Genomic DNA, 18,707 nt, shown 5'->3' with positions numbered 1-18,707 from the left:
ACGTGGCATATTACACCTTGAAATCTTAAAACTCACTCGGTAGAAAGTACAATTTGAAGCAGCAGCCACATTCATCACATTTTGATTAGAGCGTCATCCTACAAGTTAGATGGCGGAGGAAATGCTTTTTTTCTTAAGTTTGTCCTGAAGTCTTTAACATGTCACTGAACTTTACAACAGTCAGATGTGTTTAGCTCTGAGTCTCGAACAGGATTTGGCAGGTTTGAGGTCTCACACACAAGGAGAAACGCATCACCAGCTCACGAGTTGTGTCTTAGAGTAAAAAAAAAAAAAAGCTGTCCAGCATAGCAAAAAGGACTCCTGTTGTGAAACTGTCTCACACACACACACACACACACACACACACACACACACACACACACACACACACACACACACACACACACACACACCACACACACACACACACTCCACACACCCACCATGCAAACACACATTAAACACATAATATACACAAAACATGCAAATTCAAACACATTTACCAGGTTCATTTGTTTTTTTTTGTTTTTTTTGAGGGGGGGGGGGGGGGGGGGGGGCATCATCATCCAGTGTGTATGAGTTGTGTAAATGTAACAGAAAAAAATGTAAAAAAAAAAAAAAATGCAAGTGATTGACTATTAAGACAAAATGTAGTGTTATACATGTAAATGTGTTTCATTAAATAACAGAAATGGAAAACATATTAAGTAATAGGTACCATATCGTATGAATTTTATTGCAATTGAATTGTCAGTGTATCATAAAAGCGTGACGTTATCCCACGCTGTCAGATTTGTATATGATGATGTAATTTAAAGATTATATTCTATTGTAACTGTACAACTGTGTTGAGTTGAAAATGAGACCTAACCATGTTGAGGCAGTAAAAAGGTGTACATGTAAATGCTTTTTTATGTTGATCTCTTCCTTATGCACACAGGGAACAGCAGCTCATGTTGTGGAACCCCTATATTAGCGGTCTAGAAGATGTATGTTCATAGTTAGTGATGTACTTTTATCTCCTAACTGGTGTAGTGCCTGTTCATCTTGATGTAACAAGAAGTTCATTTAAATATGCATAAAGATGATTATGATCATGGATAAATGACGATAGTGATGAAAAAACCCAAATCAAATTTGTTGTGATGGTGTCAATATTGCGATATTGGTTTGAAAGGGAAACAAGTTTGTTGAAAAAAAAAAAATCAAGTGTAGTGTCTGTGTGTTTTTTTGTGTATGAATTGCACTTTTTTTTTTCTAAAAGTCACAGATCTTGATAAATATAAATACCAGATCGTCACCCCCCCCCCCCCCAAAAAAAAGACAGGCACTTGGTTTAATTTAATAAAGTATTCACTCACTTTGGCATTGCTTTGCAACGTTCACATATTTTCAGCTCCTGAAAGGAAATTAAGAACATTTTGATATTTAAAAAAAGAAAAAGTTAATTTAAAGAGACCATATTGAGTCAGGAGTGTGACCGAGGGTGAACCTTGTTACGCCTCTCTGATGCGGGTCACCTGCGCCACGCTTCATTGGAATAAACCGTTATTCTCCAGTAACGTCAAATGTGTCTGATGAGTAGCTGTAACCAGCAGCAAATTTAACCTGACCTGGCCAGACCCCGACCACAGACAACAGGACAGGACTTGATAGCTTACTATTACTTAACCTTTCTTTTTTCCTACTTTAAAAAAAAAGAAAAAAGTTTTAAGTCACACCAACACAAGCTTAAAACATATTCAAGCAATCAAAGATGGAGTCCAATCTGAAATGATCACAAGCCACATTAAAGTTTGGATAGGCAGGAGTGCGTGTTGTAGTAGGCAGTCTCTACATCATACTGTATGTCCAGCATATCTCTCCAGTCCTCCTCCGTTCATCCTCTCCATCATACAGGGATGACAAACTGGTAGATTAGTCTGGCGGACACTTCAGGCTTTCGAATGATGCCCTTCTTGTAGTACTGGCGTATGGAGCGGCTCAGTTTGTCATAGTTCATGGCCGGCCGGTTCTTCCTGATCCCCCACAGTCGGGCAACCTGAGCCGAGTCTTCTATTTTAAAAATTCCTTTGGAGAGAAGAAGAAGTGAGATTATTGGGACTGAGATTACACTGAAATTGTGGTTTTGCTAAAAAAAAAAATCATTTCTGGGTTTTTGAGCAAAGTTACAACATTGCAAAGGCTGTGCTAAATTCATCAGTGGCTTAAAGCCCAGCTTGTTCCCGGTGTGAATGGGTGGATGTGACTAACAGTGTAAAGTGCTGCTGTGATTTACTTTGGTGAAGTTGAATCTAAACTGGTTATATTCCAGTTTCCTCCTGCAATCCAAAACACGTCACGATAGTTGGTCTCTCTAAATTGCTTGTAGGTGTGGTTGCGTAATTAATGGGCATGTGTGATACCAAAATTTCAAATCCAGTGATTTTTTTTTTTCAATTTTCAGTGTAGTGATCGAAGCTCCTCCTGCAGTGACCTCTGACCTTTCTCTTTGTTGAGCCAGCGGATGCAGCGGCTGTAGTTGTGAGGCTTGAGAAGCAGCTCCCTGAGGAACTGCCAGAGCTGGATGGGCTGGTTGGGGTAGTTAGAATTCACATCTAACCAGGGGGTCTCCTGAAAGGCTGAAATAATGACAATAAGAAATCAGTTTTAACTTTGCATCATGTATTTCAATTATAGTATCAATATCTTGTATGTTTCTAAATCCCATTGAAATATCTGCTTACCAGATTTGCTGTCCTCGGTCTCATATCGCCTCTTCATAGTTGTGGCTAAAGGAAAAACAATTTAATAACTTCACTTTTCGATTAGTTATTTCAGCATTGGTCTTTCCCTTCTTTTTTTTTAATGTTTCTGAGGCTTTGTTGTTGCTCGTACCTGATCTCCAGATGTCCAGATGGGCAAACAGGGTGTCTCCAAACTGTGAGGAGCGCTGTTTGAAGTCTTCCTCGGTCATGAAGCACAAGTCCCTCCCACACATCTCCTGAAACATGGTGCTGGCCTGTGGCAGCTTGTACAGGTGCTCAGTCCACAGCAGCCACTTCTGAACCTGCATACAGCTCCAGTCCAACGGGTCTGAAGAGCAAAACAGTGACCAGGGATGTTTATATAATGCTTATAAACACTGTTTTAATGCAAGCAGTTTACGATCTATTGAAAACAGCTTTGTCCTCTGCAGTGTGGGACCAGAGCTTGGAAAAAGTAGTTAAAATGTCCTGTACACTTAAGTATATTGAATTATATATACAAGTATTGTATATTAAAAAAAAAAAATGCTCAATACAACTAAACCTATGTTTAAATTGTGAATAGCTGGCATACCGTTCACATTCCCTTATTTAAAATATATCTTCAAAACACCTTTATCATAAAAACAATAAGATATTTTAAAAGATTACACCTTGTCTCATGTCGACAAATCTGGAGTTTAACAAACAAATGTTTTCAGTTGCATAATGACAAACAGGATCTGATATAGAATCTGGAGAAGATTTTCTTTGTGGAAATCTCAATAATACATTTCTGGATCTTTATTAAGTGTAATATAACTTATGTCCATGTATATTCATTTTCTATAGGCTACCTGCAGTAGCTAGACCTGGGTCAATGGGGTTATGTAAAATGTGTTGTGTAATCAAGCAAATAGTAATCTGACAGAGTGATATTTTAAAACTTTAGACAAATAATGTTCAGCAAAAGTGAAGAAGCGCTTGTGTCAATAGAGGAGTTTGCACAAGGAGGACGGTGACTCAGATGATTTTAAGGTTTCCCACTCCATGTTGATATGAAGGCAAACCACATGCTGGCTTTCTGTTCTTTTTAAGGCAGCTATCACACGCCTTAATGATGTACCGTGTGAGAGTAATCTGACTTTATTTAAGCTTAAGTACAAACAGTCAAACTTCCTTCACTTTCTCATTATAGTATAACAAACCACTGTAATTATAAATATGTATAATTAAATACAACAATGGTATTGACATTACAGAAAACAACTTCTTGTAAAATTTCCTCAAAAATCGTAAAAGATTTTTTTGAAAAATTGGCCAAAGCAGGTGGGATTTTGGTGAAAAACAAAAAAATGAAGGTGATATGCAGTCAGCAGTGAGCGGCAGGCACGCATGGAATTTCATCTGAAACATTTTAGTTCTCTGTAGATTATGTGTTAAATATGTAGATTTGCTATCATTTTTCACTTTTACATAGATGATATCCATCTCTATTTCTAAATCTAACAAATAACCACCAACTCTCTATACATGTGTAAGTATCTGTGTCTGTCTTCCCCTGTATGTCTCACCTCACGTTTCCAATTAACCAATGGTCTTCTCCCTTCATGTGCTCCTATCTGGCTGAATGAATTCCACCTGTGTCTGTCTGATTTATATAGATATATTAATTTAGTTGAATAAACAGAAAGCTTATCTAAGTAAATAAAAAAAGAGGATAATGTAATATATTTTTGTTCTTGATCCGTGACATTTGTTTGCAGAAACTACAGAAAAGGAATAATTTGATTGGCTAATGGATTACTTGTCAGTCAGTCTGCCTCTCTCTCTCTGTCTGAGCTGCTGCCTGCAATGATGAAGGCCTGATGAACTACACCTGAGGGTAGAGATGGTCAGAGGAGGAAAACACAACAGTTTTTCCAACTGCACAGGTCAGATCGTTCAGATGACATTTATGTGTTTAGTTTATGATCGGCAATTTTTGTTTCATCAGGTTTCACGGAATCATAAACATTGAAGTTAATGTGACTTTTGTTCTGCGGCTGCCTTTTCTCTGGATCGCCTTTAAACATTTCCTCTGACATGTGCTCCAAAGTTTAAGAATTGAGGCACCTGTGCATGAAATTAAAATCATTTTGATTTGGAGCAGACTCCACATGTCAACATTGTCCAACAACAGCTTGCGACACTTACCCTTTGTACCAATAGAGTCATTAAAACTTCTTAAATCCAGGTTTTATTGGTAAGAATTCGTAAGATAGGCTCTTGAACTTCATACATCTGTCAAAAAAGGATGATGAGGATTGATTTTAAATATGAATACAACTCCAAATGGTGCCTTTTGGTTTTCAATGCCATACTACCTGGTACAAATACAGAGACATGTCTGAAAATGTATTTTCTCCAGTTAGGGCATTTTGTAGCCTGAGTCTATTATGTATCATTTTACAAATTCACAAGTTGATTTTGATGCTCATGCTACTGTACTAGCAGTAGGGATGTTTTCAGTACTGCTTCACTGAGAGATTCCCGATGAATAAATCATAAACAGCAGTGTCTATTCTTGGAAAACCAAAGTTGATGTCTTCATTGTACTTTCATGACCTGAAACGGACCCTCTGGTGGGTTCTTATGTTTGATCCTCCTTGTTTAGACTATTGTCACTCTCTATATTTACTGCACTGATTACTGGCACATTTTAGACCCGATTTTTAAAAATCCCTTTAAGTTAAGGAAAGAACTGTCAGCTCAGTATATGATGACGTATATTTGTATTTAGCCCTCATATGACCCTTGACCTCTGGTAGTTCTCTTAATAATTCTCGATCAAAAACCAGAAGCAACATGGCTGTTCTCACTCAGTCTCTGTCCTACCTGGAGGGATGTTGAGTAGCTTGCATGCAGTGCTGACATCTTTCAGCACCTCCTCCACCACCATCGTCTGGACCTGCTCCAGGCAGTGCTCCTCCACCTGGGCCTCCATGTCGGGGAGGGGCTGCTGGGTGGGGCAGGGAGCAGGGAGCCTCTGCTCCAGAGTCACAGCGGCACATTGCTCCATCCTCTTCTGCACCAAAGGGTTCTCCTTATTGTCACCGGAGGGGATGCAGACACCCGGCCAGCTCAGCTCAGAAAAGCCCAACACACTGCAGGGGGGTTTCAAGTCCTCCGCCTCGTCCAGCCAGGCCACCCTGGTCTGGCTGTGGGAGTGACTGACGTAGAAAGAAGCGTGAGCGGTCCTGCCGATGTGTTCACCATCTGGACTCCCCATCTTTTAGTTTCTTTAACTGGATCTGGAAGAAGCCGGTTCACTTGTATGTCATCGGTGTCAGGAAAGGTTTACCTTATGTGACATTTTCAAGACTTTTGAGACAGAGTGGCATTGATGCTGCAACAAGAATAACACACCCACAATACTCGCAATTCCTAAAGTAAACCTGACATTTGCTCCTATGTATTGACTTTGCTCGGCTTGACTTACTTTAAAATAAAGAGCCAGTCATTGCAGCTTTAGCCGACAGGTAAATCCTTCCATTGTTCTGAGATCAGAGATATTTTTTTTTATACTTCTCTAAGCTGGTTTTCGATTCAGAATCTTTAAGAGTGAATTCCAGATTCTCTCTCGAGGAATCAATATAATTGGATGGAAATTCTGTCGAAATGTGAATTCAGAAACCAAAAAAAATACAACCAGTCTTGTTTAAGTATTCAACACTAATTAAATTATCAGATTTGCTATTCACATAAATTACTGGGTGAAATTTGGTAGGGAAACTGGTCAGCGCTATTATTGCCTGCATCACATTGTTACATATATTTGTGTTAATGCTTGAAGTCGTGATACAGTTGAAACTTTGTGTTTTACTGACATAAATATAATTTTTACCATATTACTCTTTTACCTGATGTCCTTTTTACAGAGCTCACGGTATAATCTCTGTGTAGAAAGTGTCAAGGCAGCAGTTTCAGAAAGGCGTTAAATTGAGTGAATTGTGAGCTGCACACATGGACAACAGATTATTTGTTTCACACAGGGCTTTACTCATAATTTACCTTTTTTTTTTTTTACTGGAAATACCGGTTTTGTCTGGTTTTAGCGGGGAGTCACTTGGCAGTTAATTTCAGTTGGTGGGCTCTAACGGATTATACACACACACACCCCTCATCGATTTCCACAGATTCTTAAACAAAATCTGATCGTTGCGATTGGTTGATTGACCTGATTGGAAGATAAATGGTTATTTAAGCAGTGATTATCAGATAAAACGTCAAACAACTTGTGTGGTTTTAGGGTTTGGGTCTGTTTCTTTTAAACTACTGATAAACAGAGATACACTCTCGACAGCTTGGTCAGGAGTTAGCCAGCCTCCTCCTGCTGAGCCTGTATGGTCGTCTTTAAACCAGACACTTCAGCAGCCTACAAGTGGCCCAGGTGCTCACTGTTATATGTCACATTTATTTGCGGGCCCTGTTTCAAACAAAGATGTAATGTGTATATTTCCAAAAGGATCTTTTGCACATCTGTATCTGACAAAAATCCAAAGAAGAGAGCAATTGTTGTTTCCCCTCGCCTCCAGGCAGGAGCACTCAAATGAAACAGCAGTAACAAGAAAACTCGCTTTTCTAGATTTTCCTTTCCCTGTGTGTGTGTTTTTTGTTTCTTTTAAATGGAAAATGTTGGAACTTGGTTAAAATAATCAATCACATACATTCAATTGTTCCAATACAGCAATGATGCGTTTGTGTAGAGAACCATTTTTGCTTCACCAATGAACTCGCCATGCTCAGGAGAACAAGTCAAGGAGAATCTAATGGCTCATTAGATTGCAGGTAAAACCTTTAGAAATGGTTAACAGAAAAGTTTTACGAGCTGTTCATGTGTGCGCATCGACACAAATGTGTTTTCAGTTTGAAAGTGAAATGCAGTAAAACATATGAAATGAACACAACTTTGGCTGAGAGAAGTGTTTTTATGAAGCATTGTTCCTACACAGAAAAATAATCACTTCAACCAGTTACTTAGAGGGATTGTATTAATGGACTTTATTAACATCGTCAAATTGGTATTATTTAGATTAAGTGATACAGGAGTGCAGTAGTGTTTTTAAATTTTGGGTTTGTAACACTAGTTTTATTTATCTTAGCATTATATATATACAACTGAACAACAACATTAAACATAGAGTGAAACAATAGTTTTTTTCATCCATTTCCAAGTTTTTGTGACTAAAGTCAAGAAATGTCAAAAATACAACGATCATCTAAACTATGGAAGAAGTCGTCACTGCACATCAGACATATTTTAAAACCTGCCTCTTCTCCTTGGCTTTCAACACCACACTGATAGATCAAGGTGTTTATTGTGTTGTTCAGTTGGTGTACAGCACTTTAGCTGGTTGTGGACATTTCTAAAGTGCTTCTATAAGTAAAGATGGATTTTTGAGTCAGACATTTTATAATTTTGGGAAGATTTTTATTTCTGGAGCAACAATTAGAGGTTTTCAACCACGATTGATGTAACTTGATCACTCTTGAATTTCTGATACCTTAAAACATTTACTATAAAGGCAGCAACGAAGTACGACACTTCTCTTGTAGTCAGCAGTTCAATTCTTCATGGAAGGCACAGTACACAAATCATAATAATTGTATTTTGAAATGTACAGAAAGTGCTGTAGGTTGTGAACATTCTGTAAACAAAACTAGTCGGTAGCAGCGCTGAGGTGATGAGTACAGAGTTATTCTGGTTGCACTGCCAGTATTTCCAAATGAGACGCAATGCAAACAATACATTCAAGCAAAAAACAACATTGTGTGTCTTAACCTCCTGGGTTAGGTCTTTTTCTAAATGATCACAGCCTGGTGCAGTAACCCTTCCATCCTTGTTTTATTGTTCATTCCTACTGCGGCAAACCATAAAAAATATCTATGATAAACTATTTTATAATGGAGGTGAAGAGCTGCAAGATGGGAACAGTCCGATGATTCTGGATCATCTTGTGCATCAGTATCTGCAGTTATGCAAATTGTAAATTAAACCTCATATCAGTCTTACCTTGCCAGCCTTGTGAAGTTTTCTCTCCTCCGTATGTCTCCTTGCTCCTCTGTAGACTTTATTCCCTCAGGTGAGGGTTTCTGTTTCTATCTAACACTCTGGCTCCTTTTCACTGAAGGTCTGAGACACTTGCGGTTTGAGTCGCGGCTTCAGTAAACTTTTCGCCTTTGTGACATCCCAGAGGTGAGGGTTTGACAGAAAAGTGGTGTGAAGGGATATGTGTGTGTGTGTGTGTGTGTGTGTGTGTGTGTGTGTGTGTGTGTGTGTGTGTGTGTGTGTGTGTGTGTGTGTGTGTGTGTGTGTGTGTGTGTGTGTGTGTGTGTGTGTGTGTGTGTGTGTGTGTGTGTGTGTGTGTGTGTGTGTGTGTGTGTGTGTGTGTGTGTGTGTGTGTGTCGGGGAGGGAGGTGACTCAGGGCAGTTTGCATACGGAGAGCTCCTTCAGTAAATAAACCAGGTGGAGTCTTGACACCAACAGGCATAACCTTTATGATGTTTTTAAGCAGAGTGTAATGAATTATGTTCACATTAAACATGAATGTCTTACAATACATCACATTTACCATATTGCTTACCTAACTATCCTAAAATATAATTGTAACATCCTTTTGATGGCTTCACCTAAAGACTAAGGTGATAAATGTTTGATTTTATGTTATTCTTATTTTTGTTAGTTTTAAACACACACACACATACATGGTGGCCTTTAAAGAGGACTAAATGTTTGCTTCAACCAAACAGCGATGTTTGTGCCCTGATATTGGAATATTGAGGAGTTTGCTGATTGTCTTCCCTCCAATTCATCTGCCAAAGTAAAACCCCTGCATAAACAAATGTCAGACTATGAGCCCCCCCCCCCAAAAAAAAAAAAAAAAAACTAATTACATTTTAAAAAGTTGAGTTTTTAAAGTTTAGGCCTTAAGAATAACATCTTTAGATCTATTTAACCTGCTAAATTCATGTATTTAGATGACATGTTGTCGTTGACGGGCAGGTAGACTTGCAGACCTTTTTACGAGGCTGTTGTGACCAGTAGACCTCCAGGCTAAGATACTCACACCTCGTTAAAGTGTGTGTGTGGGGGGGGGGGGGGGGGGGGGGGGTGTCAGGAGCTGAGGCCACAGTGTGCTAGAGGTCTACTTCTTTGTAATTGTTTAGTTTGAGCCTTTTGTGTTCATTGTTGCTGTTAACAATACATATTTTGCATAAGTGCAAATTGATGTAGATATCAATTTGAAGCCAAGTTTAAACTTCTTAGTCAAAGCTGCAGCTGCTAAAGAAATAAAAAAAAAAAAATAAGAGTCAGAGACTTGAGTTAATTGTGATAATTTAATCATACAAACATCCATCAGACACACGGGGAAAAGAAAAGCGTTCATCTGTTTGCACGTTCTCACTCACTTTTAAATGTGCTGTTGTACGAGTCCAATGCCAACTGATTCATTCTGCGATCTGGCCAGTCGAAACCTCACGGGTATTACACAAAGAAAACCAAACGCGCCTTTATGAACAGACCACCGCTGACCAATTGTTGTCATTCACGTTACCGACAAGGCTGCGCATGCCCCCGGGGTCAAGGGAAGGGGGTAGGCAGGGGGGGGGTGTATTGGCTGGTGCTGTTGCTTTGTGGAGGATTTTATACCCCAGGGGCCTTACAGTTAGTGCCTCAATGAGAAGATCGTTTCCCTGACGAGGAAATATATGGCTGTGGAGAGATAAAAATCACAGAGCGAAAAACACCTTTCAGGGGAGTGGGGGGAGAGAGAGCGGGAGGGAGAGAGAGTACGCACAGGCCTTGTCGTGGAGGTCACAATCTTCAGTGCATAGATTAGCTAGCTTGCGATGTCGATGTGCAGTAACGGTTCTTAAGGATATGGTTTATTTCAATTGGGGTTATAATGTTTAATGCGTTTTGTTTTTTTCAAAAGAAGAAAATCATATTACAAGGAGGACATTTGTAGACTTGAATATGGGACTTTGCGAGCACAACTTCAACAGGAGATACACAAGTAAAACTGCCAGTTCAGTGCAAATATACCATGTAGAATCTTTGGGTCAATGAATACATTTAGAAACACATTATTTTATCTCTTCTACATTCATCAAATACATTCAACTTGATGTCTTTTACAAAGTTTAAAATTGCAAATGGAGAGCAGTGATTAAAAATATGCTTTAATAATTTGAAGGTTTTTATTGTTTAAATGTTTCTTATGGCGTAAGAGTCATAATTCCTATTTCTCCTGTTGCTGGCAATGAAAACTACAATAAACTTTTACGGCTAACCTTGCATGATTAGGGATACTATACCTCTAGCTGATAATTTTTTGTGTCTCATATATATGCGTTTCTCAACGATTTGTTTTAAAAGTATGAGGAGTATCTTTCAAGATCTCACATTATTCTTTGAGCTTTTAGGTCAAAGATCTAATGTTATAAACGTCTGTCATACTTTCATTCACAGCAAGAAGCTTCAAAATCATCCCGTTTGACTCCAGAAGAGCTAACGAATATGACAAAAACTTTATAAAGCCATGGGAACAATACTGTACCAGACTAAACCTGTGCTCTTGAGAGAAATAACCGACTCCCTCTAGTGGGGAAAATGAGATATTGCTTCTAAAATTGCAGGTATCGAGATCAATTATTGCTCATAATGTGTGAGCTCATCAGCTTTTATATTAGCTTCTCTAAAATGTAGCGTCTTTTATAAATCTTTATGACAATTAAGCAAAAAAAAAAAAAAAAGTGTTTTCTGAGATGACGGAACTGCCAGAGCCACAGGAGTCCACAAAAGTTATTTAAGAGCTGGAGCAGACACTGGAGAATCAGTTGGCAAAAATGAATGGCTTTTCCTCCAAAGTCTCTTTTTCTTGTTGCACACATCTACATAGAGAGTTCACAAACACACGCTCTTTTCATCACTGGTTCATGTGCACTCTTTGACAGCTAAAAAAAAAAAAAGAAGGAAAAAAAGAAGAAGAAAGAACTCTTAAAAATGAAAAGGAAAAACAAAAGTCATCACTCAAAAGACTCATAGCACTCATTTTTCTTAACTTAGCATTCACACGTGCATACAGTGGGTGTGGGTTGTTGGTTGAGCTGCACGTCGCGGAGCGCTGGCCTCTGGCTTCCAAAGGGTAACTGGACTTTGCATAAAAGTGTTTGTGAATCGCCACCAGCTACAGATAAAGCCTCTTCCTTTCTGTCTGTGGTGGTGACCGATTCCAGAGGTACGGTCTTAGTGCCCCCCTTCACTGTGAGAAGTCCCATGATTTTTTAAGAGTGCCCGAAAGGATAGGGCTCTTGTATACCCTGTAGAGAGAGATAAGGACATTTAAATTAGGCGGGGACACAAAGAGACAAAACACTTCACTGTGTGGGGGCTTTTCATTACACCTGCAGGCAACAGTAGAAATCCCCCTCTTAATGTCAGGTGGGACAATAAACACAATTAGCAGTTTCCCCCAAAGAAGGGGAAAGTCCACACCGTATGTCTCCCCCTAGATAATACAAGAAATTGTCCTACTGCGGAACACGTGTAGAGATCCTTATTTATAGATGTTGCATTGAATTTTCTTAATGTTCTGAAAATGGGATTCGACCATTTCGGGGTCTAAAATTACTTAAATAGCCCAGAAAAACAACAAAAGTACTGCCTGCACTCATGCTTCTCTATAGAGCTGAGAATGTTTGTCCGGAGTCCGGGCAGTCTGTCATTGAATGCCATTGATTTGTTTGCGTTCGGGTGCGGGGATTAGAAAAATTCAAGCTTAACAATATATTTTTAAACATTCTTATTGAAATGTGAAACCAAACCTGCTTGTAATATGGTAGGTAGCTGGTTCTCACTGTCGGATTTCTGATATTGCAGCTATTAAGCACTGAGCGGTTTAGTTAATGTTGTCTGATGTCTCTTACTCTTCCTGAAACAATGCTGCAAATTTCTGGCCGTATTCAAATTTGACAAATTAAAACTGTTGGATTAACTCCTTTTGTTTGATAAATTTGAAAAGTGGAAACGTTTGGAAATGGTCACTTATTAAATATAGAGGAGTACTAAGAAAAGTGGCTATATGTCCATAAGACAGGCCATATATGTCCATGATGAAGGTTTTTATCATAACATTTTGGCAAACAAGAGAACGACGAGAGGATCTGTAGACTTTCTTTAGAGTTGATCTCGTGCCTTCACGGACAAAAGCGGTTTGGAACCACTGATTTGAAAGATAGTATACATGTGGGGAACACTGTCCAAAAAGAGGATATTTTACAGAGGTTAGAAAATCTAGAGAGAAGAAGAGAATTGCAGGGTGTTGTCCTCAAGAGGCTACAGTAAACAGTTACAGACACGGGTTGAACTGAGCCTGTGATTCTGTGTGTGTGCAACTGTATTTACATTCATCGTCAGTGTGGTTTCAGTTTCTATTGTATATGTTTACCTGTAAAAAAAAAATAAAAAAAATATTTGCAATCCCATCATGCAGCGCGTGGAGATCACTGCCTTGACTAAATGAGTTGTTTGTGTATTCAGTTTGATGACATGCAGAGCATCTTAACAAAACCAACCTTACCTGGTTATAAGAGACTACTGATAGATTGCTTTGTAGACGATTTGCTACTATATCCACAGAGTTGTGTGAAAGTCCATTCTGCTCTTGCTGCAGTTGGTTGGGGCTCCCCTGCCAATGTTCCCCCGCCATTTTATGTCCGCTGTCGTCACAGACGCTGTTGTTGTTGCCGTTGGGGCACTTGTTCTTCTCCGGCGAGGCGAACGGGTTGTAGTCGCCCTCCAGGCTGCGGTGAGGCTGCGTGTTGAACTCGGCTTGAAAGGAGGAGAGTTGCTGCGTGACGCCCAGGAGGCCTCCGACCTCGACGCTCAGGATCACCCAGATGACGTCTGTCGGGGCAACACATTTCTTTTTACAGACGCGTAAAACCCTAAATCTAAGCAAAAGTCCACACAAGCCAGGTTTGGACCACACAGTCGGCATATCCATTGCTCTCCCGCTTTCAACTGCAGGTGCTCCATGAAAAATTGTTGCTCTGAATTAAATATTAAAGCCGAGCAGGAGTTTAATTGAGTTATCCTTTAGCTGATTAATTTGCCACTGGGCAGGTCTCAGGCGACATTCTGTTGGGACATAAATCAATGAAATGAATGACTCTTTATTAAATTTTCATGCGTTAATAGAAACCCGTCAACTGTTTCAATAAGTTTAACTGCACGGAAGTAATCCAACACTTTATCTTTATGAGTAATTGATCTCTGTAAATGTTAACTACAGCATGTACATGTAGACTCGTCTTAGCAGCTCACATCCAAAACAAGTAGTTATTTATTAGAACACAATCTATGACTATGTGGCCCATTAGCAGGTTGAATCCTGCGGCATGTAAATATAAATCAGGCCACAAGGCACCGTAGTGGTTAACAATCTTATCTCACAGTAAGAAAATCATTGCTTTGAGTTCGGACTTGAGTGTCTTTCGTTCATGTCTGTGTGCTTTCCAGGAACAAAAATGTCTTTGTGGTTGTCTGTCTCTCTCTGTCTGCCCTGTTATAGACAGGTGACCTCTCCACTGTGTACCCGGCCTGCGCTCGTGCTCAGATGAGATTGGTCCCAGACACTGTGACCTTTAATCGGATAAAGTGGTTTAGAAAATCGATGGATGCATAAATTCAAATTGGGCCTGAGCCAATTTGTCGGAAGATTTGTACCGACGCGATGACCAAAATTCCTCGAATTCATGTGTCTCGAGGCTTCGTTTAATTTAATTACAACACGGTTTCCACTGGAAGGTGGAGTAAGAAGTTAGAAGCGTGGAAAAAAGACACCGTAGAGAACGCCACAGTATGTTGAAAGTGTGGTTTCACAACAATATAAATAGAAGAACAACACGGCACAGCGGTTGCATTGTAAAACAATTCACGTTCTACAATAGCAGGTCCTCAATGTGACAACGCTGTAGCAGGATAAGTCCACTTTTTGCACAGGGATTATGTTTAGAAATGGCTGAACAAAAACATTTTGTATTAATGGAATTTAATGTGACATTTTTGTTTTAATGACTCAAAAGTCACAACAACAGTTGTCGAACCTTTTTGCAAATTGAAATTAGTTTCGTCATTAATAACAACAGTGACATTGGCTTTTATGGGGTTAAAATCCTCAAAGTTATCAAATGTTTTGTAGTTTTGAGCAGGGCTAAACCAGTTTAACAGATAAATGATAAACAGAGGAAATGTCATCTGTTCAGTTTTTTTTGTGAATGAATGTTTTTGTTCTAAAGGACTCAAACAATTTGCCCAAATGAACAAAAATGTCCACAGATAATGCATATGAGGGTTGATTTCCTCTTTGTTGTTAAAGTGGCTTTTGATACGACCAGGGTTATATCTTTTAAAACCCAGAATGCACTATACTCATGACATTTTAATGCATTTTTGTTTTTTGAAAGATGCCTATTTTTGTCAAAGATGCAGCTCCCCGTCAGGTTTTGACATGTTGATAGCAGAAATCTTTGTTTGTAATGTTAAATTGTAACAGAATATTCAAATCCTAAACGAATCAAATACTGCAGCCAAATTCAAATAACCGTTTCAATCACATGAAAATGTTTGATCATTGGGACCGAGGTTGGGTTGTATTGTAAGATGAAGGCATCTCATCCAACTTGGTTTTGGTGAAGCGTTGCCATCCTTACCTCCATAAAAAAGTCCTGTGGCTGTGCACATTCTCCACTGGCCCTGGTACATACCAGGAGACACGGGACTCTGCATCTGCACGCTTACGTCGGCCATCTCCTGGGGGTCCAGAGATCGCACCATCACCATGTTCACATGGCCGAACTGATCCCCTCCAACGTACTTCAGACAAACCCCGGGAGGCCACGACTCTGCGCCTGGAGGACACGCAAAACACTCATGTAATAGGACGATATAAAAAAAATGAAAATAATCGGATCTGGATTCTTTTAAGTTATTTCTGGCATTCATCCATCTGACTCACCTGTGTTCTGTATCCTCCATGTCTTTGTGAAAGGTGTGTCAGGCGGAACTGATTCTCCCTCACCAATCGTCACGTCCTTCACGAAAGACATACACGGCGCGCTGATGTTGGGACTCTCAAAGTCATAGTAGGCTCCGATGGCTGCCTGTAGATTCCTATGGGCAAAAGATGTACAAACACCAGGAGATCAGTACAGATATAAAGTGTAATGAAGCAAAAACTTGCATAAATAATTGAATATAGATTCCTCGAAGCATGAAGAAAAATTCTAGGTAGAAAAGTGAATATATGTAAATACAAATAATAAAGACCAACATTCTATCTTTACCCCCAAGCTCACTTTCATGGAAAAGATCAACTTGAATTCTTAAAATGAGACAAACTGAAGCTTTGTTACTAAATCACTGAGTAACTGGAGTAATAATAGTGATTCAACCAACAGATACTGGTTGGTTAAAAAGTAACCACTATGACAACAATTGAGGCACATTTTACACGCAGAGTAAAGTGATACTTGCTTTGAAATGCATTTAATGAAAGCAGACGACCTTTAAAATATCTATATTTATCTCAACATACAGTTAGGTCATTTTCATGATTGTATGTTTTTGGACACACAAAAAGAATTGTATTTTCTCTTTGGTAATGTTCATCTTTTTACATTAAATCCTGATTAATGTTGGGAAAATGTGTAATAATAATGGTGGGCAGTAGTGCTCTATAGAGGTTGGGGAAGTAAACTTTGGATCTGATGTTTGCTGGTTCAATTACCACAAGGAACAGGCCATCGCTGGGAGTTCCTGAGCACCGCCCCTCATCTCACATGCTCTTGGGGAGCCACAATGGCAGCCCACCGCTCAAACTGATTAACAACTGAACTCTAAAAAAATATGCAAAAATACAACTGCAAACTAAAATGTAGATAATGAACAAGTTTGAAATCTTTTAGGGGTAAAATACAGGCATTTATGTAAAAAGTATTAGATTTAAAGTAAACTCCAGTATAGGTGCATTAAAACTAACGACAGTCATGATGTAAACACACTCCCCACCTACAAGCTGATAGAAACATGGCCAAATCACAGCCTTACAAGAAGAGGTTCTTAAAAAAATGTGTAACATGATGTATTGATTGCATGTTGTTTCCTGCTAATGAAAGTAGCATCAATCCACATCATATGAAGTAAACAAAAGCTATTATTTTGCTTTGGGAGGGTTTTTACACACAATTTCTCTTTTGGAATTTAGTCTAATGAGCACATCTTTGACTGAGTTGGAGATCAGAGCTCAGACTGGGTGCTCCCCTCGATGTGCAGCTCATCATCCATAAACCAGCAGGTTTTATTTTTAGAAATGCAGAGGAGTCACGTGATGATACTACAGGCTCCCTCCGGACTCTCTGATCATCCTCAGATCTGCATTATAGCTGACTTATGCTGCATATGCGCAGAGAGAGAAAGAGACTTATTTTAGGGATGACTTCAGGACGCAACCCCCCCCCCCCCCCCCCTCGCACTTTATTTTCGTTTTCACCGCAGCGGCACAACGCCATTACACTTTGTCCAATAAAAGCTGACGTGTTTCCAGGAATACAAATCAAACCAGGCTCTGCGAGATGATAAAGATTGATCCCGGTTGCACAACCACCGAGTGAGCTTTGAGCTGCAATATGTTGTGAAGGTTACGTAATAAAACGCTGTGTCAACGCCGTGCTGACATTTTGTCCATAAAGACCAAAAGAAAAACAAAAAACAACCACCCGATGTTTTAGTCACGCTGAACCTTTACCAAACCGCCTGACTGCTACAAGTTCTTCACAATAACAAACAGTAATAATAATTATATTTATGTGCGATACATTACGACAGTTATGTCCTACCTCTTCTAGAGTAATATATTGACATTAAAAGGCTGACTTCTAAGTAAGCAGATTTTAGCTCCACTCCGCGGTGTCCATGACAGGCAATCAAAACTCAGTCACACTGACTCAGCTACTTACGTTACTACACCGTCGCTAGCTCGAATTATACACGCGTTAAAACAAACGATATAAACGCCGTCCTCTGTGCCACACGAGAGGATAAAAGTTTGCGAATTATTTATTTTTTTTGTTCGTGTTTTTCGCCTAGGAAAATATCTTTGGTACATTATTAAATACACAACCTCTCTACATGGTCTCTTATCTAACCGCGGCGCAGCAGGCCTCGGCGGAAGCCTCGGGCTCACCAGTTGGTCATGTCCAAGAAGAAGGCGCATCCGGCCGGGTTGAGCTGGAAGCCGAGCAGCCGCTGGAATTCCGAGATCAGGATGTCTTTGTCCGTGGTGCCCATGCAGCTGAATTTCTGCATGAGCTCCTGGTCCAGGTCCAGGTCCATGCCCTCCATCGCGGACTTGCCCGGGCAGACACGGGGGGCTTCGCTCCTAATTTAGTCCGAGGCCTCGACTCGTCATAACAAAACTCAATAACAGGGCCAAGTGCGCATGTCACCTGACTGCAGGAGGAGGCCGCTCTGCCAACCCCCCCCCCCCCCCCCCCCCCCCGCCCCCTCACCACCACCACCACCACCACCACCACCCCCCACACACGCACAGAACTCCTTCAACCACTACAGGCTATAACCGAATAGTTTAAAACCATAATTCATATATAATTACGCCATTAAAAATAATAACAACATAGAAAATGTTTGCAATGTTAGAAATAAATTGCCACATTGGCATTGGTTTACATCCTTGTTGTTTGTTGCCATTTTATTGTGACACTGTTGAGATTGAATTTCGGGGCCTTACAGCGGAGCAGTGATCAAGGTTGCAGGTTAAGCCCACCCCCATCTGTGTCTGTGTGTGTGTGTGTGTGTGTGTGTGTGTGTGTGTGTGTGTGTGTGTGTGTGTGTGTGTGTGTGTGTGTGTGTGTGT

At 39.9% G+C, this 18,707-nt stretch overlaps 2 protein-coding genes across 2 annotated transcripts; both read right to left on the bottom strand.

Annotated features, from left to right (window-relative positions):
- Positions 1-1,891: 1,891 nt before the first annotated feature.
- Positions 1,892-5,997, bottom strand: LOC308130536 (SAM pointed domain-containing Ets transcription factor-like; the record flags this gene model as incomplete). Its single annotated transcript, XM_080496939.1, has 5 exons — positions 1,892-2,070; positions 2,484-2,621; positions 2,727-2,771; positions 2,878-3,075; positions 5,604-5,997. The coding sequence occupies 5 exons, from the start codon at positions 5,995-5,997 to the stop codon at positions 1,892-1,894; spliced, it is 954 nt and encodes a 317-aa protein (XP_080353065.1).
- Positions 5,998-10,099: 4,102 nt separating this feature from the next.
- Positions 10,100-18,234, bottom strand: LOC308130671 (protein ILRUN-like). Its single transcript, XM_080497096.1, has 5 exons — positions 18,018-18,234; positions 15,792-15,946; positions 15,487-15,684; positions 13,353-13,678; positions 10,100-12,093 (listed from the first exon to the last, which is right to left on the bottom strand). The coding sequence occupies exons 1-5, from the start codon at positions 18,173-18,175 to the stop codon at positions 12,058-12,060; spliced, it is 873 nt and encodes a 290-aa protein (XP_080353222.1). The 5' UTR covers positions 18,176-18,234; the 3' UTR covers positions 10,100-12,057.
- Between the last annotated feature and the right edge of the window lie 473 nt (positions 18,235-18,707).

The sequence above is a fragment of the Blennius ocellaris genome (assembly GCF_963422515.1).
Source record: "Blennius ocellaris genome assembly, chromosome: 5".
In the NCBI taxonomy this organism is placed as follows: Eukaryota; Metazoa; Chordata; class Actinopteri; order Blenniiformes; family Blenniidae; genus Blennius; species Blennius ocellaris.
Note: the sequence above shows the minus strand (reverse complement) of the source record. Positions and strands in the feature narration are given on the sequence as shown.

Bases quoted from the DNA above. Each gene is read 5' to 3' on its own strand.
- LOC308130671 (XM_080497096.1), bottom strand. From the start codon at position 18,175: ATGGAGGGCATGGACCTGGACCTGGACCAGGAGCTCATGCAGAAATTC. The intron at 13,679-15,486 runs GTAAGGATGGCA...TTGCCCCGACAG, and splicing joins CACAGGACTTTTTTATGGAG to ACGTCATCTGGGTGATCCTG. The intron at 12,094-13,352 runs GTAAGGTTGGTT...CTCTCTCTACAG, and splicing joins CAGTAGTCTCTTATAACCAG to GGTATACAAGAGCCCTATCC.